The following is a 27,094-nucleotide window of genomic DNA, read 5'->3' as shown; positions in this document are numbered from 1 at the left end:
TAGGTATGCATGGTAGTGTACATACATATTTATAATCCGAATGAAATCCAATAATCGCTTTATACAGTTGGAATACTACTCGTAAATAGAATGCAGATTTTTACACTTTCGTAGAAAATTTGAAAGCGTAAAATTGCACGAGATACACGAAGAAATATAACAGATTCTAGAATACTTGATAGATAAATCAATTTATTCAATTTTATTTTATCAATTTTAATTATATTCTAAAAGAATACGAATTTGCATAAAAATCCGCAATCTACTCGTAAGGTGTACTTGCTAAGTGCATTCGATCTTCTCAAGTTGGTCTCGAACCTCGGAACAAGTATTTCGTAAGTTTCGAAAATCTACTTGTAGCTTCGATATTTAAACGAATCGAACCCTCTTACAAGCAGCGATCGAATCGCGAGATCGAATTATTATTTTTATTATCTTTCGAATTAAACGTTGAAGTAGATTTATAAAGTTGAAGAATTTCTTATGAATTTTGAGAAACACGATTTTAAGAGAGAATCTCCGGTTAAGTGATCGTAAAGTTTCCAACTTGTTCGACCAATGTTCGATTCTACTTGCGAGTACTTTTTTTCATTTCTCGAAGTACTCTTTTTTTATAGAGCGTTCGAGTCTGTCACGTTTAGGTTCGAAATATTTGATAGTAGCGTTCCTTCTTGTCGAAATAGAATTATAGAGAATCTATCTGGTGAGTTGGTTCGAACCTACTTGCGACGTGTGTACATTAGTGTACGTACATACTTGAGCTCATCACTAATAACGATAAGCTTTTGAGAGGCGAGTAAAAAATTGATAAAGGGGAAGATTCTATCGGTATCTGATAATACGAAGCTTTGAGGGTTTAATTATTTCCTTCAAGAATAATCAAGTTTTTCATTTTCTTTTTTTTTTTTTTTAAGTAAAATGGAAATGCTAACGATACTTAACTATGTGTATTTTGATAATGGCATTTTAACGTAAAAATATTATTAATGGTACACTGGTGTATAATAAGGTAACATAGCTCGGATGAATAAAATCAAAATGCTATAACGAAAGCGGAAAAATATTATCGATTGCCTTGTAATACTATCAATTACTTGCTCCACCTTTGTTGTCATGATCAAACATTGACGATGAATCTGTTAATCTTTTTTAAGAGCATTGAGCAACGTAAGAGGCTTCTACTTGTGACGAGAAGTATTGCATTGTTCATCAACATTTTCATTATTTGCTTGTACAATTGATCATTGGTTGAGTTCGATTACTTGACTACTGATTATTTCTGTATAACAACAAAAATATTTCGTTTGATTATTTACAACTAATTTTAGCCATGACGAGGAAACTAAATAATTTTGCTATGAATACAATGTATGAAAATTAATCTTATACGTTATGTTTGTACTTATGTTTATATTGTATAGTACCTTTCATTTTACATTAAAATTTTCCCATCTACATATACGAGTTAAATATATGTGTAAACACTTGTATTTCAATTTATGCTAAAACGAACTGATGCTACAACGAGGAGACGTTTAGAAACGATTACTTCGTTTTAATATATTCCACTATATTTTCATTTATCACTTTAATTTTATGACGATCGAAGATCTGGACAAGTTCAGTGAATTTTAAACAAGTCTAGGTAAGTTTAGTATATTGGTGTGTAACAGCTTGCTAACAAGAAAATTATGTTTTGAAGAGTCTGAAGAAACTTTTATAAAAGATGTCAAGTTTTTGCTAAGTCATTATGCTTTACATCAACTTTGAATATATTTGCACAGTTATCACAGCTGATTAATGACACAGTTAGCAGGCATAGAAATCTCTTGATAATTAAGTTCTAATATGAAATTCAAAGACGAGGAAATAATTAAACACATCGATTTTGCTAGAGTAACCCAACGCGCAGCCGTGCAGGTAAACGAGGAAAATGTTGAAAATAATGCAAATTAAACAGAAAGAGATGTAAAACCTACAGCAGACGAAATTATATAGATCATCTGTAGCACATATAAATTTAGTTGCGCGATACAAATTTTATTTTAAGAAAATTTATTTCAAGATTTTATAAGCGAATGATTTTTCTGTAGCATTTCATAATTAAAGAGCTAAATGACACACAAATGATATTGCTTATAACGATGTAATATATCTTTTTGTAAATGTAAAATATTTAGTAAAAGAGCAGGATACATATTCATATTTTCAAATAACAACGAAAAATTCGTCAAATTTTATAGCGCCACTTCATCCTCTATTTCTGTACGATAGTCTCATAAAAGTTTATCACGTGTATAACTTTATATCCTTGACCGTCATTTTATTATATAATGATGACTATAAATATCTAATATATAAATAAATTAACTAATATACGGTATATAAATTATATAAATACATCATATATATATATAGTATTTATATAATTATAGGTATAAATATGTTTAGATCGAAGCAAGCTAAAGCTATAAAGAAACTAGATATTCGCCACACTGAACTGACTAAACTACGATACCAGAATGGATACAGCGATAGCAAAACTAAGTGGAAAACTAATTGTGTGTATACGTATGTTTACGTATCGAGAAATCTTCTATCCTATAAACGTCGTTAGTTTGAAAGAATAGTAAAAAGGGAATAAAATAAAAAAGCTATAGAAAAATAATAAAATCAGAATATTTCGTGCGACCTATGATGTGACTCGAAATCATATAAAAATAACAAAACGAATATCTCTAAAGAAAACTACCATTGAAACTATAATATAACGGAAATCATGCTGTTTTACAATCGATGGCTGTAAGTGTTCGTATCGAAAATCGTTTAATTTATTATTAATACCGTACCGAAAACCTTACACTCGTCTCATTGGTCGAAAATAGAATTTGATGACGCACACAGTGATAGAGAAAGTAAACATTAAACGCAATATTCATCATGCACGATTAGTCAATGGTGGTTAATTAAATTACGCTGAGAAATTTTGCTGAACGTACAACACAGACTTAGGTACACGCGATCGTTTCACTTTAGTAATTCATGAGAATAATTGCTCTTAAGAAATTTTCTTCAAAACTTTCCTTCGTACGAACCTTTATGTTTAAAGATATTTCTTTTTCTCCACAATTTTTCTTACGAGCTGTTCTCAACACTTTTAACAAATAGCCACCTAACGCACAAGTCTTCGCACAAGTTAAAAAGGTATTCTACCCTGGAAGTTACAAAGATCCAAATCTTTTAGCTCCTCGTTTGAGTTGAGAACCATGAGAACGTATTCTTAGGAGTATGAGAAGAAATTGATAGAACTTTCAGGCTTATGGATATTTAAGGATAATGACAATTGATTCTAGTTCGGGCGATAGCCACAACACTCTCGATGAACTCTCAACTCTTCAATTCAATCGCTTCATTTGCATAACCACCTATAAAGAGTATCTCAATTTATAGATACTGTTGTTCGAATATAACCACCGGATGATTTATTCATAACTGAATAGTTAAAACGCGAAGAAACTCTGTTTGGGTATAAACCTCTTACACGAATCACTTGTTTCTCTGGCAGGTTTAAGTATGAAATATTAATTACCCATTAAAGATTTTATCGTTCATCGTTCTCCTCACAGCTTCGGACATAAAATTTTAATTAGCCATTACACATTTATACAGTCGAAGTCTTCCAGATTTAGATACTAAATTTTAACCAAGTATTGTAAATCTAGGTATAAAATTTTAATTAACTGTCTCAAACTTTTACAACACACTTAAATCTCCTCCTTCGGACCTTCCAGCACCCGGGAGGCACCAAACAGTCCGGTTGGAGATCCGGACGGCCCCTGGGAGAGGGCGAGACGTAGTACAGACGGAATATTGTGTGTGGGGGGCCCGGTGTGTCGCCACAGCGGTTCCCGGGCACCCCTCGGTCACAATAGGGACGGTCATTGTGGAGGTTTTAGTCGGTTGGAGTCCGACACTACCACGCCGCTCTTCCCCCTAGAGGCGGCGGGTGTCCGTGCGGATTTTCTCCACGAAAAAAAAAAAAAAAAAAAAAGGTTTAGTTAGATTTTAGACAAATTTTAATTAGATATTTTAGATTTACACGTAGGTATAATTCATAGGTGAAACTTTCTGTCTAGTTTTAATTTCTTTATGACCGTACAACCGTAGAAAAATGAATTCGTATGAACATTTGCAATCGTTTCATCGCTACTAAGGACAAAAGTATCTTGAAAAAGATTGGATTTAGAAATCCGATATAACTTTCATTTGCTTGTGCTTCACCTTTCGAACGAACGATTATTATCAGAAAATGTGAGTCGACTATTTGTGCAGTGTAGTATCAAATAGGAAATGCCTTCCAAGTTCCAAAATTTAAATAGATAACACTAACGTGTACAAGAGTTGAATTCGACCATTGTTCCTAATCTACCAAGACACACGACCATGTCGTAATCTCCAGAATGATAATAGCTTGCACGAAACTCACCAATATCTTCTCAAACAAAGACCCTTTAATCTGTGAAGAGGAGTACATCGTCATTCATCGCAGAAGGCACATCATAAATAGATAACAATTCATCATAAGAGCCGTCTTGAGAGACAATTTAAAGGACAATGGATCGACTGAAAACCTACTACGCTGCCTAAAACGTACCAAACTGTACAATAAATGGTAAATGTTGCCCTTGTGTCGCTAATAATCCATACGAGTGATTTATGCGACGTTAAATGATCGAAATAAACAAAAAAGAAAGAAGCTTTCATTTCATTGTCAGTTTAATAATAATATCTTAATAATTGTACTTATAACTATTATATTTTAATATTAGTACGTTCTTAATGACAATTGTATCGTTAATAATCACATCCTTGATAACTACGTTATTAATAATTATATCATTAAAGATCGAGTGAGAAACTAGTTATTCGGACTAGAATACCTTTCTAAACTTGTTAGCTGCTAACACATCCACTTTTGGTTCTGCAGTTTTACCAAAATCCAGAGACTTTCTAAATTTTGGTACATAGGAGAAAGAAGCTATAAGGAGATGAAAATAACCAGATTGAGTGAAGAAGACACAACGATGGTTACGAAGGAACGACGTCGAATACGTGCGATTATATATAGATAATTACGAGGATGAGTCAATAATTATCCGCAATAATTACATTCTTCTATGTTGTATTTTAAATTACATTGGATTAAATTTCTGATAGTATCTACTTGCCCTATGTTTGCTGATTTTTCGACCCGATATATCATTAGTCCATCTACACTAAATCAGATCGATTGTCGTATTTTATCCTTGTTCAACCAGTATATCAAACGGAAAGCGAATTTGTTTTTGTTTCGCGTTTATGGTACAAGCAGACTGTGGATTTATGAGAAATTTGACGGCACAAAAATACACAGTACGCACGTAACAGGCAAAAATATGTAAATAAACTCAAAACATAGTACTCGTTGTAATATTCAACAAATAGAACAATCTTGTACCTATGAAGATAATATAATTTAGCAAAATAGATTTATATTTCAAGAGAGCAACGAATAAATTACAATATAAACCATAGAATAGATCAGAATTACCAAAACGATAAGAAACTTTTAGTAGAAAACTTACTAAAATCTACAGTCTATCAATTTAGATAAATTAGAAAAATAATTAAATTTTTAATATTTTAAATAAATCGCAGTCTATCTATATTAACGTTCCAATAAACTTCATATTTTTGATAGTTATTCACTCAGCATCGTATAATTAGGATACGGCTCGTACGCGAAAGTGTTAAGAATTTTTCTTAAAATTCCTTACAGTTAAAGCGGTTTCACACTTTTCAGTGGATAAACAGCGTTTAACGGATGTTCCATAGATACGCGTGCAAAGATGGACAATTGGAAAGGGATCGATGAAAAAGCAAATAACGAGCATACCTGCTGAATGCGAATTTTTCTATGCTTGGGCACTGTGTCGTTTAACGTAACCCTGCTACCCTCGTTGAAAGGACGAACGTCCTTTAACGATTCAACACTCGGTGACGCGTCGCCGACGTTACGTTCAACTTCACCGGAAGCGGACTTTTTCACTCTATTTCCACACTTCTCCGCAGCTTCCAGTGGATTCACGTACAGATTACTGTCTGCTTCTTCGGTCAAATCGCCCTGTGAAACAGCGCATTTAGCATAAGATTTTCTCTATAGATTTCTGTAAGATATTCTATATCATTGACAGTGTCAGGCATTTAAAATTGGTATTTTAAAATATTCGTTAATTTATTAAAAAAGTATTTCAAAATAAACAAATTCATTATGCAATAGGTTTAAAATTTACCCAATTGTTCTTTAAACTTTTTGAATGTTTTACTTATAGCAATATTATCATTGATTTAACGTACGTCCAAAGGATGCGTATCAAATATAGAAAGCGTAATAGAATGCTCGCAAAGAGTGCCGGCAAATATATAAACATGCCAATAAATATATATTTACTAAAGAAATTAATAATAAAATAACGAAACCAATGACATAATAATTCGGAATGTTGTTTCTTACATCTTCTTAAACAATAAAATACATTCGCAGAACAATTTTCTTCAACTGAATTTTATTGCAAATTTATGTCGCCATTCCATTTTCAAAAGCTCACTCACATATTTCTCTAAAACTAATCAAATTCTTCTCTAGATTGTAGGCATTTTAGGTTCAGGGAAATCCTAAACTACTGTTGCCTTCATTCGAAGCAAATTCTCAATTCTATCTTTCAAGCTACGTCTAAATAAATTATTTACAATTTTATTGAAAAGTCTTAAAACGTCTACCGTAAGGTAAAAAAAGAAAAGTATTCTAAATCGAAAATTTCAGCATTGCCCGCACTACGATAAGAACTAGCTCGTTCGGCAACTTCTCGAGTTAAGTGATAGTTAGCGTTGTACCTTATTGTTATCCGCCGAATGACCAGCAGAAGAAACCTATGGTAATTAGTATTCGTTCTCGCCGATGAAACAGTCAGTAACGCAACAATATGCGCAAGATGTTACAATAACTTTGCGCGTACTGTACGATAATATACAGAGACGAAGGGGACAGTAACGTTATACGTTAATTACGATTAGAAATTCAAGCAGAATCGTGTGATAAGAAAAGTATAAAGAAAGCAGCAGAAAAAAAAAAAGAAAAAAAAGTAGGAAGAAGTGCAAGCATTAATCAGCATCTTATTACATACGGGAAAATAAACGAAGAATAAATAAAAAAAAAAAAAAAAAATAGATAGAAATAACGTGACACACGGCGGATACGCACAGTTACTCGTATTTAATATTCTGACACAGCAGTATTTTTGTATTTGCTGCTTCGTTAATAAAAGCGGATTTAGATATCGCGTTGCTTATTTTGCGAAAATATAAATCACATATCGTAGCTTGAAAATACGCAAACATTTTCTTCCTAACGACAGCGTTTGCTTTTTATATTTCCCAACGATATCTGCTACAATCGATACTAACGTGATTGAGCAATTCAATCGCGATTCGGTATACCATATGGAAGGAATGTAAAGAATATGCATTTTCTAAAGTGATAAATATAACGGAAGAAGCAATTTATATAGCGGAAGAATAAAATGAAATGGGAAAGAAGAGGAAAGGGAAAGAGAAACGGATAAACCGAGGGGAAAAGCACAAGTCACGGAAGTTTACGTGAATTCAGAAAATATAGGAAGATTTACGCTACCTTAAGAGAACAGTTACTTCCTTCTTATTTAATATTTTATACTATTTACGTTAATCGAAGTTATGCGGAACTAAGTTATATAGACGACGAGAAGGGAAACATTATCATTAAATAGAAAAGAAAAGTAACCGTACAATTTCTCCATAACTTTCATTCCTTTCTCTCCGATAAATTACGATAAAATAGAGTAAGAAACGAGAATACGATAACAATAAGAAAAAAAAGTATTCTTTTCTTTACGTGACACGTTAAATTTCTTGGTGTATTATAAAAACATCCGCGTTAATTTCACTCGACGTTGATTATACAAGACAATTACGCAAAATAAATCTGTTTGTAAGAATCGCCAGAGCACGGAACGCGCATAAGTGGTCCGACTATTAGCGTGACACGAAGCAGGGTGTTCTGTTAACATTGTTTGTTAAAGATCTAATTAAACGTTATCGTTAGGACAAAACTGTTTACGTGATTTCAAGTCACGATAAATTGTTGATGTTCTCGTAGAGCGAGCTACGCTATATTTGAATCATCCTCTCTATTATTAACGAACCAACAAATACGGGGACAGTAACGTGTCTGAATATTATTAGTACGAGCGACTGTATTTCAGTGAATTGAATTCACGAATTCAATTGGCCAGATTCTCGCGGCCAATCGATTACATACTATACCTGCGAATGAGACGGATGCGTTTGACAGCTGGCATACGTATCAGAGCTGTCTACGCTTCCTTGCTCGTTGTACGTTCTGCCAAAGCTGGGAACATCCACCGGTTGAGCCGGAGACGGTTTCGTTTCCACGGCGAAGATCTGCTGATGCGCGATCGGCTCCATCGACATGATTCCTCCGGATCGCATCGACTTCATCTCTTGGCAGATGGGATTACGAAAGTCGCTGGTCGCCAGTGGCATTATATCTTCCGCGTCTCTGAACTCTTTGTATTCCTAGAAACACGACCAAAGTGAAAAGTCTCGGTTTGTCGAAGACGAACCGCCGCATAGCCAAGCGTCGTCGCCTTCAACATCGCTGTGATCCTAAAAATTTAACATTAAACGGCGCGTCTCTCGTCGATAAATGGTTATAACGTGAATAGATTTGGAACGATCGTTGATTTAACGTTGTTGCGTTCTTTGGATCGTCCTCTATTTTCGATAAAAAAAAAAATGTTCTTTTATTATTAAAGTGCGAGTTGATATTATAATTATTCGCGAAGCAGCTAATTATGGTATTAACATCGTTATGTTAGTCAATAGACGATCGATAAGGCGAATATACAATGATGGTACGCCTCTTTGTATAATTGTTGATTTAACCCTGCTGCGTTCTTTGTATAGTTTTTCATAAAAAAAAAAATGTTTTCCTATCGTCAAAATGCGAGAATGAGTTAATATTATAATTATGTAGCTAATTATAAGATCGAAATTATTTATTTCGCTAATCGATAAATAATTACAATTTGAATATACAATGGTAAAATGTTTCTTTGTATGGTCCTTACGTTCTTTCGACTATTTCCCATTAAAAAGAAAATGATTTTTTATTATTCAAATACGAGAGTGAGCACTTTGCTTCAGAGAACTTTGTTTCAATGAAAATAAGCAATTAAGACAAAGAGTTAGAGTGAATGCGTTTTCTGACGAACCAACATTCTGGCACGAAATGCTGTGAGCAAAATTGGTAATCAATGAAGAATCTATCAATGTAAAAAATCTTAAGCGTTATTTTTTTTTAACAGAAACTAGAGTCACTTTATAGTCTTTTAAATGGTACTTTCTTTACCATATTCTTAAACTGCATCCTTAAAAAGGATGCATTCAGCGATATGGTAACATTGTCATTGTAATTATCCGATACCACAATAATATATTAATTTATTTCTAATCAACGGAATCAATAACCGACCTGATTACACCGATGTGACACATGCGATCGATAGGAACATGTTCGTTTGTTGAGAACGTCAATATCATGTATCAACATTAAGATAGAATTTGCAAATGGTAATTCAGGAACAGATTAAATTATTATTAAATTATCGTAGCATCGGACAATTAAAATAAAACGTATCACCGTATCGTCGTTAAAATCTACATAAAAAAGGGAAAACAAATGCGTCTTTCCATATATCTAAAAAATATGTGCTATTTAAAATGTACAAAACCGAAAGTAAACGAAAGCAAACCGCAATAGATATAAATATAATACTTTCGAATCTTTTTATACCAATAAATTCTTCGTTTGATATCGGTCGACCTTCTTTTCGGAACATGTTCCGTGTTAATTTCGCCAGAAATCTTGACTGGCTGCGGTATCCTCTAAGTTTGAGAGGAAAATACGACAGAAACGTTCCATCGAGTAGCACAATTTCTCGTTTCGCTTTTATGTAAAAATTCTTTCCGAGGCATTAAAAGCTCCTCTCGTTATTGAAACAGAGGAGCGAAATCTAGCTGCGAAGATCTAAAGGACTACAGCAGCGTTAAATCGACAACGTAGTCGACGAAAAGGTCTTTCTTTCGCAGGTCTTCGTAATAACGTTTGAAAGTAGCTTGAACAGCCCTTTGCACCGTTTCTCTCCGGCTCCATCAATCTATCGCTCTACGGGCTAAAAAACTAGTTTAAATTGATCAGAGTCTAAGAACGAGTGAAACGAATTGCTCCGGGCTCCGTTTAACGACGATAGCCGCGCTCGTTTAATTGAAAAAGTAGTCTCTTCGTGTGCTGTATGTATATACATGTATTAAAAGTTAATGGAGAAAAAGGAAGAAAACTGGTATCGTGTGCTGGCTAAAATAATCGCTATCTATACGTATAACGTGACCTTTCTACTTTCCGTATTATATACTCGCCTGATGCGGTCCAGAATTTTCGCATTTGCACGATCATTAAGTAGATTAGAGGAAGACGGTACATATACAAGTACATATACATGTGGGCCTGTAATAAGGTGCGGAACTTAAGAAAAACAACGTTTGCAATTTAGTTAGTCGTATTCCCAAAGCTTGTCACAACTGTCCTAATGGATGCAACAAGTTGCAATAGTATAGTACATTCAGAGAATCATTACAAAATCTGTATATGCTGTTATCGTGCTTTGTTAGTCTGAGTAGTTCTGTTTCTAAAAAAAGGAAGAAAAAAAAAAAAGAGAAAAAGAACAGCATGCTGAAAAGATGAAAAGTGAAACAAGCGTGTATTGCCGAACCCGTAACACGATATCTTTAAGCTTTCGTCTTGTACGAAATACTCTGTGTTTCTTCGATGCTTTCTTTCTTTTTTTCTTTCGCCTCGGTTTCTTTTTATATTTTTTGACTGAGATCGTGTAACGGGTTCGAACGATCCATATACAGATCGTTGTTCGTAGAAAGCGTACATTCCATGGTTCAAATTTTCTGTTTGGAAATGATTCACCCGGGTTTACCGCGAAAAGATTGAAAACTGGAAAAATGATCGACTAGAGAAAAAGAGAGAGATAGAGAGAGAAAGATGGAAAAACCGTGGTCAATTTGAAGTGGAAACTGTACGCTCTGGAAATTGGAAAGTGACGATTGTATACGTGTAACAGTATCATTTATTGACGAAATTCGAGCATTGCCTTTTATTTGGCCACCAGCTCGCGCAACAATGATCTCGTTTGAAATTAAAGCAATGTCAGAATCGGACCATCGTTAATTAAATCGAAGCTACTGCGGAAATTCATACGCGATTTTCTGTCGCGCGAACTTCGCTTGTTCAAATAAAACTTGGTCGCCGAGATTTTAATAGCATTACGTGACCAAGTGTAGCAGCTGCAGAATCGCATTCGTCGTTGTCACAGCTGTCGCATTTGTTTCACATGAGATTACTTTCTTTATTCGTATAATTTCGAATCCTATTTTTCGTTAAGTGACACAGAGAATGGGATGCAATCGTTTGAAACAGCGTTTCCCGATTGTTGCTTGATTGTAACGTCGTTGAGCGATTTGCAGTAGCTCGCGAAAGCATTCGAACGTTTATGGAGATTCTTTATAACTATAGCGAGCACGTACTTACTCGCGAAAATATTTGAACGCTTACTGTGGGCAAATTTGACGAGTATGTCGCGTGTGTTGCGCGAAGTATCTTGAAATTTCATTGACGCTATAATGAGACAAGACCGTCGTAATTATAACATTGCAATTTTCTTAATACTTGAAATCAATCTGAAAACGCGTAGAAAGTTACAAGAAATGAAACGTAAAAATATATGTATATTTAGTAAAACTTATTTGGTAAAAAATTAGTATACGGTATGAACAGTTGTTTTAATTTTCCAATTGGCGCTAAACATGGTTCGATTAGATATCGAAGCTTATCAATAGACTGCGGATTTCTATACGTTTGTGCAAAATTTGAATACGTAGAAATGTACAGAAAGCATATAATATGTGTACAAAAATATGGTAGAATACTTGTTATAATTTTTAACAAGTAAAACGAATCTCTACTTAACTTCTATTTCTTTAATTGTGTCTATAAAAATATAAATTCATATAAAAATCCCTAGTCCATTTATTAATTATACAGAAAATTTTCTGTTCAAATAATCTTGCGATTTCTGTTAGGTGCATGTTTAGCAAATAAACAGCAAATATTTTATAATTTCTATATATTCTCAATTCTTTGATTTTATATAAATATATTCTCCAATTTTCAGCTTCCTCTCTATCGATATATAATCATAGCGTTATCTCATTACAGTGCTCGTAAAGCTTCATGAAGTTTTATGTATTCATATTGAATATTCACAAAATATTCATAAAAATGTTCTACAGCATGCGTTCTAAATAATTTCATGCCTCGTTTTACACGCTCCGCTTTATTCGATCGATTGTTGGTCGATAGACACTTAACAATATGTAGACATCAGTCTCTTGCAAATTATATTCAACGATCTGTAATCGTTCAACGATTTAAAGATATATCGAAAAATACATATCTGTACAATCAATCAACCACATACACCTTACGTATAGGAATACAATGTATTCAGCGATTGTATCTCACTTGATTGTCACTGTGTCGCGTTGTAAAGAACAAAAGAAAAAGCAACAGATTGTAAGTAACATCGTGCGATCCTTGCAAGATATCGTGACTAATAATTTGCTAAATGAAAGTGCAACTCGTCGACAAACACGATCCTACGTGACTTTCGCTAATTAATCAGGTTATATATACCATTTTAGTTGCTCATGCCACGGCACGATGATGAGGTGAATGAAAGTCTATTGTATGCGTGTCTGTTGCTATCTGCAGCCAATGAGCTAATGAAAGGGATCGGTAAGTCAATCAATGTCGTTCGCTTAAGACATCCAGTCGTCGTGTGAGATAAACGTCACTGAAGAAATAATATCCTGCTTCCAGGAGGTGAACATTTCCGAGGAAGTTAGTTGGAATTTCGAACGAGAATGTAGAAACGAAATAGAAGACTCGTTCGGTTAATCGACACACGTTTCTGTTTAGAAGTAAGGACATTCTCAGATAAATCAGACAAGTCGAATTTATGTCGTTTAAAAAAATTATTACGAGTAAATAATGGAATAAAAATGTAATATTCCACTCCAGGCGAAATCTACAACAAAGCGAATGAATCTCGTCTGCAATTGATCGATCAATTGTTTTCTCAGTTATCGCGCACGCCAATTCAAAAAGTTATTAAACAGTCGGCAGTTTGAAAAGCTAGTAAACGGTAAGAATGAATTGAAATAGCAAAAATTACATTTATACCTCAAGCTAGTTGTCCATCTCAGAAACGAACGTCTAGTCTCATGCGACTAGTAATTAAAATTCACAAGAAATTACATTTATTTTTGTTACGCGAGGATGCTTCCTTAAAATAACAAGAACGCGAATGTCGAACGGAGATACAGCAACGTGGAAATAATTTGTATACACGCTGCATACCGCGTTATTGCTCTCGTTGCGAAATCACCGGAAAATCGTGAATAGTACGAAATAATGTATCGTGTAAAGTTGGTACGTCGTAGCGAATATTCGTTACGGAAGCACTCGAAGTGAAATGTGTTCCAGTCGGAGCACGGCGTTTCGTGTCAAGACATTTGTCCGAATCGTTAACAGCCTGCAAGCAAATTGCTTGAACACGAGTAAATTCTCTTTCGTTCTAGCCTACTCGTACGATTGCCAGCGTGATTCATGCACGACACTAGCGTGCAAACTTTATGTTCGTTTGAAACTTGAAAGCAGGAAATTATCCATCGGAGAGAAAGAAAGAGAAAGTATAGATCGGTTTAAGTAAATACTATATAGTAGGCATGTGCGAATAATTCGAGGATGCAATTTCAGATGTTTTGCAATTATTCAAATTCTAACAAGAAAGTAAAATTCACGAAAAATACGTTACGAAAAGATGAAGAAAATTCATTGCGGTGTTAATCGAATAGAGCATATCATCGAAGAAGAAATAAAAAGAAATTTTTTGTATAAAAATCTCAGCATTGGTAATCTTAGTAGGACATGTACATTAGAAATTAATTAAAATTTACGTACAAGGCTTGTTAGCAAGTTATTGCAATAATGATTCCAAGCGTTGTTAGAGAATAATCAAAGAATTGTTAAATCGTTGGAAGAAAATAATATTGGTACTTTTTTATAATGTTTTTCTTTAAGTGTGTTCTTTTTTTTATTTTTGAAACAGAGAAATATTAATTACTTCATAAGGACAATACAAAAAGAAACTTTAATTCGCAGATACCTAGTACTTATAATATGCCCAACGATTAGTGTACCCAGTTTCACGGGCAAAAGTACGTACGTGTCGTACATGTATCTTAAAATGAGTTTGCGTATAAATCAAATCAAAGACAAATTTCAAATATCCATTTTTAACCCTTTATAAACCTGAATATTGTTCAGGTTTTTACAATTTGGAATATATTTATCGTTCCCATTTATAGTAAAAACTCGTGATATGTTATGATTACACAGAGACGAATATTCGTTGAATCGAGCTTAAGAAGCTACCTACGCTTAAAAAGTATGTCTGCATTTGACATTTCCTCTGACAAGCTAAAAATAATTTTAAAATTAATTATTTAACGTACATGTACGATCTTAAGAGTCACGTAAATTTCATTTAAAACTGTTGAAAAATAATTTCTATAATAGAAGTAATTTTTATGAAACGTTCTTCGAGATAGGATTTTCTGAAATCATATAAATTTTCTATCCCTTTAATTATATATCGCTTAAGCTCTTCGACTCGAAGCGATGGCTTAGCATCGCTAAGCAAGCTGTTGCTCGCTGGATAAACTCATTCGTAGGGCAGATTATAATATTTTCTATTTAGGATCAGGTGAAAGGAGTTGGTGTACGGCCAGAACCAAAGGCATCGTGTTTCGTTCAGTGGCGTGATTTCGCCCCCGACGTGAAGCACGATGACGATGCCCGTGCCTTGACCTACAAAATTGCGAGTTTACACGCAAGTCAAATTAGTGCAGGAGCTACGGTTGCGTCTAAAGCTTTTGAATGAACTGGTATCGTGTCAATGGAAAAGTTGTGCTCTGTTGAAGGTGAAAGGGGGGAGGCAGTGCATACACCCAGTGGACTATACATACGTACAAAACCGTGCATCGGCTGTAGTAGAACGTACAGTAGTAGCGGACAGATAAATAAGAAGCCAGGGGACAAACGTATACTACCACCACGCGCGATAGTATGTGTTCTCTATCGATCAGACATCGCTGGCGAAGGCACAAAGCAGCAAAGAGAGATCGTAACATAATACAGATTTCAAGACGAGACGAGAGAAAGAAAAGAAAGAAAAAAAAAAAAGAAAAAAAATATGAAGAGTGAAAGAAAGAATGTTAGTCCCCTTGGTCCCAATTCTCTCGACAGCCCATTGGTGTATGTAGTGCCGCCTAAGGAAGAACGTTAGTGATCGTAAATACCTTCGTAGTACAAAAGCAACACTCGAATTCGCTAGGTATTTCATCATTTTTCTCGAATTTTCTGCTGTCTTTTTTCTCTTCATCCTACAATGTCACACACACAATTTCCTATTTTACTTTCCGTAACACACGGGGCTCGCCCCGCTCGGACGCGATCGAATCATTTCGCTCTTGCTTCGCCTTGTCCACGGACAAGAAAATTCCATTTACGGCGAATATTATATCGGTGAAGTAACGTCGTTCTATCATTTCGATATTCTTCATCTAGAAGCATATTCTTTTAAACAACGTGGAACTAGAAATTTTAGAATGGAAAATGGAATTAGAAAACTTTTAACAACGTTCTAACTAGAAATTTCATCTGAATTCGTCGTCGTCTGAATCATCCGAATATCGTAATGTTTGAAATTATTAAAATTTATCTAAAAAGTCTCAAAGTAGTTTTTCATAACATTTATCTTAATCAATATCTGTTTCTTTCTTTCTTTTTCGTTAAAAGACGTTTTGATACGAAATAATTCGAGAGCATCTCGAACGAGCGAACATGTAATTAATCCTTTGAAGCACGCATTCAAGAAAAAAAACTTTTGTGTGATATTAGTTACCTTGTTTCTAAGCGAGCAACTGTATCACGAATAAAAGTTTTCGCAAGAAGCGTCGATCATCGAATACAGCCACCGAGCCGGTAATCTCTGTTCCTCGTTATAAACAAAGAGGTCCTTCGATTCTTTTCTTTTCTTTTTCTTTTTTATGGAGCACCCTTCGACAACGATGCTTCAAAGGCTTAAACGAGAACAGGAAACGAGGCAACGTATGATCACGTGGAGCCAGAGAGAGAAATTTTTCGTAGCCGTGGGTGAAAAGGAAAATGTATCACGATTGTATCAATCTGTTAAAGAAAGGATGTTTTGTAATGCGTGAAATCAATTCATAAATCGTGGTATGTACATTTTTTTCTTTTTGGTTTCTCTTCAATGAAAATAACAGTATGACATTTTTTAAATAGAAGATATAATAATTCTAAACTTTTGGTAAGTTACATGACCTTGCGTCTAAAGCATTCTCTTGTTTGCACATTATTATGAGAATAATAAATATGAAAAGAATAATAGAAACATCGATTGTCACAAGCTATTAGTTTTATTTATTAGATTTATTTCTAGTAGTTTTAGTTTAATGAGAATACATAAGAACCAAAAAAAAAAAGAAAAAGAGAAATAAAGAAGATGAAATAAAATCTGAAATTGAGATAGATATATACATATATACAATTTGAGAATGATTTCTACTTATTAGCTCTGTGAGAGACCGCAACAGAAAACAGAAAGTAATACGATGTTTTTAAACACTCCTCCATAGAGATAATATTTATTCTTTCATTCATAGAATGGTAGCGTTTGAAGTTTGGTAAATGTATTAGCTATTGTATGTTAAAGAACATATTGATCTAGTCGCTTATGTTCGCTACTAACAAGACTTCAACAAATATTCATTTCCATATGTATATTTACTGCAGTAACATTAAAAAAGAATTAATTCTATTAATAACATTTTCAAACGCAATGAAATAAACTTTCAACTCATAGATCTTACTTTGTGTAAAGTGAATCCATAGATAAATATACAGAAAGTCTCCGGTTTTCTACCGGTAAATTGTTAGCGCATAATTTACAAGTTAAAATAAGAAGGAAATACTATACAAAGGTTGAATGTGAAATTGTAAGAAAATGTTCAACACTACTTGAAATAAATACAATTGTGGAATGTGAAAGGTCAATAATCATATCTGAATTCACATTATATTCACTATCTTGAAATAGATAGCGGATTACATAATATCCTTATCTTTCACATTTCACGCTGAAAGCTACGTAGTTGACGTTGACGTATACGTTGCGTCCCTTTTAACTACCTCGCAATAAAAAGACAAAAGCTCGTCCGAGGGTCTTTATACATTTTATGGACAATTTGAAGGTGCAGGAATGCGCAGAATATCAAAAATATGACTGAGTAAAACAGATCTCTGCATAGATTTCACTTCTTTAGTTGTATTTCTAAAAATATGAATTTCAATAAATATTCACAATCTAATTATAATAATTATTACCTTACATTATACCTACATATGTTACTTATATATGACAGTACATGCAACTGTGATTAATCTGTTTTCTCATAAGAAAATAGAAGAGCATTTAAAGAGGGTTAAAATAAAATGAGATAATCAGTTTTGAATAATCTTCAATCCAATTTCAATGGTCTAATTGTAATAATTATTACCTTACATTATACCTACATATGTTGCCTACATATAACAGTACATACAACTGTGATTAATCTGTTTTCTCATAAGGAAATAGAAGAGCATTTAAAGAGGGTTAAAATAAAATGAGATAATCAATTTTGAATAATCTTCAATACCACTATTTATGAATTGGTGGGCTTGTTTAATGATACATAAAGTGTAATGATGTGTTCATCGAGGTACGTATATACCGAGTGACAGTGAAACGCATCGTAGTGAAAAGAAATTAACATCGTGTGTGGACGGACGTCACAATTGCTTTTCGTTACTTACGCGAGATCAACTGATCGCAATTATACTTTTAAAACGAACCGTCCCTCGAACCTGCTGTCCTGTATGTCTTTACGGAAAGAAGAGCGACATTTAACCCTTTCAGATTCACTGCGTTCGATCGTGTGCCTTGTTAATTGTTAATATACAGATCTGAAAGGGCTGACATGAAATTAATAAACTCGGTTCGTTATCTAGAATAACATAAAGATAAAACGTTATCGATACGTGGTAAATTAAACTGACATGTAAAAAGAACGAATATCACGAAACCTCGAAGTCGACGTAATGCAGTAATTTTTTCGAACAGCAATGTAAAACATTCTCCACATTCTATTCTTTTTAAAATTGTAATCGAGTTCATATTATTTCAATGAAAAAAAAAAAGAAAAATATGTCTTCCTTTCCATTACAATTTCCTCGAAGTCAATCGAAAATGTATTGCACCGATCTTCCCTAATTCGAATAAATAATTCACGGACCAACTTCGAGGTTTCATTCGATAACCAGACAATCGATCGAATTATAACCCTTTGAAATCAGATTTAAAGTTAATTTTATTCAGTTACAAGAAATTGTTTTATTTGTTATAAGAATGGACGTGGAATTGTGTCGTATTACAATGAAATACGAGCTGAAAGTTCGAATATGACAATGGAAATTACAACTGCCCGATAAGTACAACGATTCTGCTTCGATTATTTCATTCTTACAGCCAGTATTATCAATGTATATGTTATTGTTAATTATATGTACAGGCAGTGTTTCAAAGAACCGATTTTCATCAAATATCGAATCGTAATGTCGTACCTACCGAAATTTTTTAATATATTCGTTATCATACGAGAATTCCTAATGTTCACCTATTTTTTCCAAGAATTATAAATATCAATCCATTTTTTTTTCTTTTTTTCTTTTTTTTCTATTTCCTATACCGCTTGTTAAACATTAAATTGAGCGTCAATACAATTTTCCTGCGCGCTGTTCATCAATGATAGTAATTAAATATACGCTATTTAGTTATATAGTCTATGGAGAGTCTATCATGGATAAACACGTTGTCTCCGTAAGAAGTATCGTTTCCTAATGAATTTCGAGGATCGATAAATACGCGTTATAGTTCTGCTTAAGAATATTTAGAACCTCGAGAAACGGCGTTCCAATATACATTGCATAATCGATCGACGTACGCAACTTTATCAACGAGTGAATTATAATTGCCCACTTTCGACGATCGGAACCAAACGAGAACACGGGTGTCAGAAGACTAATCGATGCTAAAAGGCGTGATGCGACATTGATGCTATTTAAAAGATCGAGCCAGAGCACGCGTTTCTCTTCGGCGTGTCTCGCTAAATGTATATTGCGTTACAAATTGAAATTAGTATCACCCAACAGATGGTAATAATAGAGCTGAGCAGAATGGCCGCATATGGGGGACGTATGCATATAACGTGCATTTAACTAAATTTCCAGGTGTATCGTGTTTCTAATCGAATAATAAAATATACGTCTATAATCATACAAAGTAATCGTACACGTGGTTAACAAGCACGACCGAGCAACGAAGCAGTCTAATCAGGGTATATACTCTAGTTACAGCTCGTACACCTCGAATGCACCATTGATTTGCAGCATGATTACAGTCGCTACTGCCAAAAAAAGAAACAAGAGAAAATCAATAAACTTTCCGATAACAACTGAAACGGACGAGAAAAAGAAGGAGAAGTAAAAAAGAAAGAGAGAGCCAAGTTAATTATACGCTACCGTTCACAAGTATTTGGACGTTTGGTGCAACTCAATCCGAACGTTCAGATATTGTTATGTTTTCAAAGATATTTTGTTATATTTTCAAAGATACGATCGAAGAAAGTTTCTCAATAGTTCGTTCTTTACCCGATCTCCTAACTGGGGTCATTTGACAGTGGTTATATAGAAGGTGGTTTAAATATGGACTGGCATTTTTATTTCAGGACTTATTGGCAAATCTGTTGAAGATTTTTAAGAGGTGACACTTCGATGTAATATATAAAACACGTTTGCTTTGTGACACGAAGTTAAAACAAACTGAACGGACGTAATTCATTCATAATTTATAATTAATAACATAAATACGTAATTCAGACTATATAGTTGAAGCAATAGTAAAAATGTTGATTCTTAAAAGTTCAACTAGCCCATATTTATACTCGTGCCTGTGTATTCGAGTCACCTCCTCGTATTCCGCTTTTAAACTAAAACAGAAAATATATCTGCATCGTTCTAGAGTTCCACGTTTGTTCGTGGTAGATGCTTAACAGTTTAAAAATCGTATAAACTTCAAGAGTGCGATTAGAAACGTTTCACTCGCTCTGTGATCCCAAGATTTTCAACAGACACGGTCGAAGTCACTTAAACTCGGATGTCTGCGCGGGACAAAAATTCATTCACATTCAAAGATTAAAAAAACTAAGCTGGCACCCCGCTGGGGGTAGCCACCCACATGCTATATTTATTTTTATATTATTTTTTTTTTTTCTTCGCCAATAAGATATAACACTTTACCAAATGTCCATAAGGACAAATTGTAAAATAACCAAAATAAAATATAAAAAAAGAAAAAACATTCAAAGATCACGAAGCTTAATATCAACGTGTGACTTAAAAGAACTGAATATCCGTTTACCAAATAGAATTTTCGTCGTATTATCACGAATTCACACACTTTACACTAGTAAAACATACTTTCATCCTTTAATTACGTTCTTTGGAAAAATCGAATCAGGATAGTTAAAAACTAAAACAACGAATTCTTGTTCTTTTATTTATACCGATTAATTACTATTTTTATCTAACTAACTTTGCACGATTGCCTGACATACGATCAGAAGCCAAAGTTAGATTAAACGCTTTCTCTTGGAATACAATTTTACACATTTGCGAAAATTCGGAAGTGTCCAAATGAACTTCTAGACGATAGCGTATCCGCATAAGTCAAAATGCTGTGAAAAATCAAAAATCCTTCAACGAAGAAACGCGCGTAGGAGAACATGGCATGAAGCGGCATGACACGATGGAAAATAGAAAAAACAGAACGGAGGGGCGATCGAGCGTTAGAAAGAAGACAGTAAAAACGTATCTCTGAAAAGTGCAATCACAAAAGCGTTCTGCGCTTTTCTCGGATCGAGCACGGCAAGGTCCGACGTCCAAGTATCGCGGCCTCACACCCCCGGATTATCGTCCATCGTCACGCATTTTCTTTCTCGTCTCTCGCACTTCATCGTTTTCATTCTGCCGTTGCCTTTCTCGTGGCTGCCAGTTGCTACGAAAACTTGCAGAGTTTGTATCTTGTCGGACGTTGCCAGGAAAGACCGTTTAGATTTCTCTTGAACGCGCAAAACTGTTTCCCGTGTACATCTTTCGAAAACTTTAAATCCTTCGTTTCTATCTTTTTGTTTTCTTTTTTCTTTTTTTTCTTTTCCTGTTTTTCGTTAATCTCATTTTCGTTCTTTTTTTTTCCCCATAACTATTTTCATTCGTTAGTTGCTTTTACAGTTCTCTCTGAGAGGATCGAACCCGATTCAAAGATTCAAAGTTTCGTGGATTTTGCTCGATTCTTTTCGACTGGGCGACCGACACACAATGCACATGCAGCGAAAGAGAACGAGATTCGGCAAGGTCCGACAGTAGCAGGTAATTCGTGTGTGTGACGAAAGTTTCGGCGGCTTTGTTCAACGATGGTGGTTCAATGCGCGCTGTCGGACATTGCCTGTAACATACCGACACGAAATCCGTCAGAAAGTTACCGCCAATGGTGAAAGAATGGATCTGAACTCATCATTGGCTCACGAATTGCGGCACGCTGCTGCCTGCAATAATCTTTCTTCCTACGCACACTGTGGGCCATAAGTATTTCGACGTTTCGTGTTCTCTCGTGTTAACTTAAATTGGATACTTTCCACTGCTTTTGTTTCTTTAGTTATTTTATTATAAATCTGTTAATTCGTACGTTCCTTACGTTCCTTCCTAATAGTAAAATTTGCTGCAGTTTCTCGATAATTGCACCGAGTAGGAAGGTCCTGATACTTATGACCGGCACTGTGCTTTCTCAGTTTCCCAATTATATTATTTTCTTTCTACCTTTATCGGACTTTTCTTCGAGAATCGTTTACCCACCGTTCGTAAACCTTTTCTTTTTCGTTTTTTAAAAACAGTTGTCATTGATCGTGCAACCAACAGTTGCATTCCGAAGGATATCCGCGAGCAATCGGCTTGAAAAGTGAAAATAAATCGTACTATTGCAGCCAACTGCGTAAAACGTAATGGGATTGCGTAATCCAGCGTGAGAAATTAATACTGGGATTATAATAGTTTAGAGCGAAATCGTTGCTGTCAGATAACGAATTTCCTATTAATAATGAATAACAACGAAGTAATCTTTATGAATATTTAAACGAAACAAACATTTATCCTTTGCAATTGGTCTAGAAAAATTGATCGTTGCAAGTCTACCGTCTTATAGATTCAGTAGTGTAACTACTCCCTTACGTGTAACTGATACGACCGATCGAATTATTTCGTAGTTGCACTGCTGAATGTATTTACGCTAATTATACGCAGTACCGAGGAGAAATTATCTGACCGCGAGATGCGTCAACGTTTCTCCAACGACTTGTCGAAATTACGGAACGTCGAATGCGCAAATTTTTGTGGATAAAAATTGGTAGAGCGTGCGGAGAACCTAGAACGGACGTAGCTCGATTGAAATTAACATTTCCACGACACGAACTGCGATGGCATTATTCGATTACGTGGTATATTATTTCTGTGTTCCGCAGAGTTAGTTATCGACGGCCGTATGTGATAACGATCAACGAAAGAAAGAAATTCTCAGAGCAACTGATAAGAAACTGAAGGAACATCGAAAGGTCTATTGGCATACCTAGAATCTATGTGAACAGAAAGAAGGGAAACAAGTTAGTATCTAATTGAAAGAAACACATCGACGACTACGTTTTAACAGCTTATCCTGCTTTGGTGTGCTTTCAAAACGTGATCGCTGGTGCACTGTATACACGTGACGCACACACGAATCGTGATCGAGAACCTCCATTTATAGAAATTCGTATCGCTGTCTAAGTTTCGGTGCCCTGCGTGTTCTCTGTGTTCTAAAAGAAAAGCACATTCATTCGTTCGTTATTGGCAAGCGAGCATTCCAGGACCGCAGTGATGTGCGAAAGGAGCACTGCCAGTCGAAGGATAAGATTCAATTCGACGATGCAATCGTTAGACCGGCGCGTTTCCCGACGAAAAAGCACTTGGACGACACGTTATTGCGTTCGATGGAGCCAATTTTCCACTTATATTATCTTTTTCTTTAATCGATGTCTTCACTGTCCTTTAATCTTCGTGATATCCTCAATCCTCTCATTTATCAACACTCGTCTCTCATTTCAGCTCGTAATTACTATCTATAGCAAGCTTTATCTTTTTTTTCTTTTTTCTTTTTTACTCTGCGATTGCTGTGTAATTCACTGGATGGAATTCATTTGCAAAGTTCTTATCGATCTTTCTTTTTGTTAAACAACGTTAGAAAGGATAGAAGCCAATATAATGTAAAAAGATCGTGTTATGATGAGAGGATTAGTGTTCCCAATGACTCTATCGTCTTCGGCTCATCGAACTTCCAATGTTTGTACATTGCTATTTACAAATTACCATTATTACTAACAAATATGTGTTGCTATCAATTACACACACGTGTTATATCGTACGTAGCAACGAACGTTCGACGATAGCCTTCAGAAGAATCGTTAATTTGCGGAGAAATAAAAATTTCAAGAGTTTCAAGTTCGATGAATCGAGGATACGCAATTGTTAAAGGATTACTGAATTCGAATAGCGTGGACGAGTAAAGGGGAAAGCGAGCATCAAGGAAAGTTAATGTCGTTTCTTTCGGGCTCCGCAGATCGTCGGTTCACTCGCGAACTAAATAAAAAAAAAAAAATCAATCACGTAGATTTTATCTGCCGAGAGGCGGTATGAACGGTAAATCTCTCGGAAAGAATTTGTCGGGAAAACACGCGACCAAGTAGAGTTAAAGTCGAAAGTTGCGCAAACCTTTATTCGGAACCTCTATACCTCACAGTATCGAATTATTCTTTTATATCACGATATTTCTCTTATGTGTCGTTATCTTACTATATTTTGCACGTAACTAGAAGACATTAAAAAAAAAACAATATTCACAGTATTTTATAGAAACTGTGTACATATGTACATATGTTTATCGGTATACATAAAGTAATATATTGCAAAATTGTGCACTTTTATCAGAATATGTTTACGGTAACTTTATCAGCACTGGTAGGTATAGATGCGTTTGTATAAAGAAGAACTCTGTATTGTACTAGCATTTTTGTTAATTTTGTATGTATCGTACCGAGCAAGGTTGACCATTCTTTCCGTGAACGTACATGTTTCGTACAATTTTGTATTAAAAATATGTATACGGAGAAACCGTTTTTAAGGAGAAAGTTAAAAGCGAAGAAAATAAATGGCGACCCAGCTCCGTATTCTAACATACGCGATATCGTTTCAATGTGTTTTCACCGAGTAAATATTATAATTTCCGCATACGAGGCTCTACGAAACATTCGCGAGAAAGATCCGTAAAGGAATGAAATATCCCATCGAAATTTAAACCACATACAAAACTGTTGAGAGGAATATTTACTCGTTTTGTGTTCGTGCCAGACCTGATTTCGAGATTCTAGTAGCAATTTCGCTGACACGGATAAGAAGTTAGACACAACTCTACGGGATATCGGATCAATTTGTCACCGGTATCCCGTAAAAAAAAAAGAAGAAGAAAGAAAAGTCAAGCAGACACACATAGATAAAAAGCTGCACATCGAGCGGATTTGGTCTCTTTTCTTTTCTTTCCTTTTGGCGCTCGACGTGCTTTCTTTTCTCACGAAAGACCAAATAAAAAAAAAGAAAAATGGAAAAATTGTTTCACACTAGGCGTGCTTGGGTACATCGTGTCATTCTGCCATTGTAGACGTATCGTTGCAAATTTATTACTTCACTAGGGCACGGCGGTGTGAAGAGACAAACTTGTGCCGTGGCTATTCGACACCAACGAGATTACATCGATTCCAAACAAGAACGATATCATTGGATGCACATTCGTTTAAATAGATATTACATCGAGGAAAAAGCAGCGGTTATACTTGATGCATACATGTATAGTAGATAGTAAATGAATAGAAAAAAATATAAAAAATAAGTCTTGAGATAAGAGGAACGGTGAGTGTGCTCGATATAAATATACAACACCTTTCTTTTTTTTTTTAATGCTTTCACACACACACACAGGTAACTTTTATATTTGTAGAATATGCGTCAGTCTTGTTGAACGCTTTGCATGTTAACACAATGGCCGTTGTTTTTGCGAAAACGATACTTTACACTAACATTGACTCATGATATTGGTTTATGTTTTATAGCTTATTTACATACACATATATGCATATACACATACAGAGTTTCCTTTTTAACATTTCACATATTATCTGTATTGAGTGAATAACACATAGTGATGATAAATATTTGGAAAATACTTTTTTCATAGTTTTCAATTCCTAAATGACTACTACAATGTATCAAATGGAATTATATACTTGATTTTTGTCATTATATCGTTGAACATATTGAGATAAATTCCATAAACATAAAATGTACGTACTTTTGTTTAAAATTAATAAAATTGATAAACATAGAACGTTGCTTGAAAATAATTACTAGAGCAGTAGTTCACGAAAATCAATTAAACTAAAGCTATTAATTGGAATTTCTACAAAGGACGAAATGCTGCTTGAACATGTATTAACAAAAAAATAGTCTTTCAAGTTTAGTATATACAAATTATACTATCGTATATTAATGTGTTTAATCCTCATTGATTTTATTAGACCAGGGATAAAGTGAGAAATGTTTTCAACGTGTTGTGTTTGTACGTATATACACTGTCCAAAAATAAACTGAGCGAAAAAGACAAGTATTATTACTTCCAGTATCATAAACTAGATTACTTTGTGAATAGAAGTATCATTTTCAGTTTGACGAAAAGAAAGTATACAATTTTACTAAAAAAATAAAAAACAAAGCTACGTTAGCTTCGTATTCGATATTTTCAAAATGTTCATTATCGTCAAACATTGTCCAATCGACATAGATAAATTTCAATTTGTAACTTCTTTCTGTTACATTGATTTCTTGCAAAAGGTTGGAAAAAATCGTTCGAAATGTTAGTATGAACACTCTGTAGATATACATACATATATTATTTGTTATATGTAAAACAGTATCTCTTCTATTGAAATTAACTAAGAAACTATCTGTGAAAAGACTTCGTAACAGTAAACAGAACAGCGAATGGAACGATATATGTATTGAAAGTATAGGATATACATATCATCCTTGGGTCTGATTAAAATCAGACTCTACTACTAGTTTGCATCCAATGTGACCGCACTGACGTTCTGATAGTCGTGCCTTTAGTAGCCATGTGCGGATACTAAAAATTTACGAACGATTCTATCCTTACAGACGGGCTCGAATTTCTTTTTTATCGGATTTAACATAGGTGTTATATTTAACTTTTTTCTACGTTAGATACATTGTTTAATTAATGAAATAATTAAATATTACTTAACAACGAGTAAAGACGCATATCATAACGAAAGCGTCATAAACAAACTTTTACGTAGCGATCAACTTCAATTTATAGCAAACAATTAATTTATATTTGTCAATTTATATCGAGGTATAAATTTAAAATTTGAAAATTATTAGAAAGAAAAATTATACGAATAGGTATACAATCTG

The 27,094-nt window shown here is 34.4% G+C and overlaps 1 protein-coding gene across 6 annotated transcripts in view; it reads right to left on the bottom strand.

Moving 5' to 3' along the window:
* Positions 1–27,094, bottom strand: part of LOC132908709 (potassium voltage-gated channel protein Shab) — a 70,891-nt gene that overhangs the window by 11,526 nt on the left and 32,271 nt on the right. For 3 of the 6 annotated variants that reach the window (XM_060962964.1, XM_060962958.1, XM_060962959.1), the window contains exons 6-9: positions 15,649–15,732; positions 8,401–8,673; positions 6,934–6,969; positions 5,936–6,163 (exon numbers count right to left, since the gene is read on the bottom strand). In XM_060962964.1, the coding sequence (XP_060818947.1) occupies positions 5,936–6,163; positions 6,934–6,969; positions 8,401–8,673; positions 15,649–15,732 (621 nt within the window). The remainder of the gene's footprint in view (positions 1–5,935; positions 6,164–6,933; positions 6,970–8,400; positions 8,674–15,648; positions 15,733–27,094) is intronic. The other 3 variants (XM_060962961.1, XM_060962962.1, XM_060962963.1) reach the window with 2 other exon arrangements.

This window comes from Bombus pascuorum, chromosome 7 (genome assembly GCF_905332965.1).
Source record: "Bombus pascuorum chromosome 7, iyBomPasc1.1, whole genome shotgun sequence".
Classification (NCBI taxonomy): domain Eukaryota; kingdom Metazoa; phylum Arthropoda; class Insecta; order Hymenoptera; family Apidae; genus Bombus; species Bombus pascuorum.
This window is presented reverse-complemented; position numbering and strand designations above follow the sequence as displayed.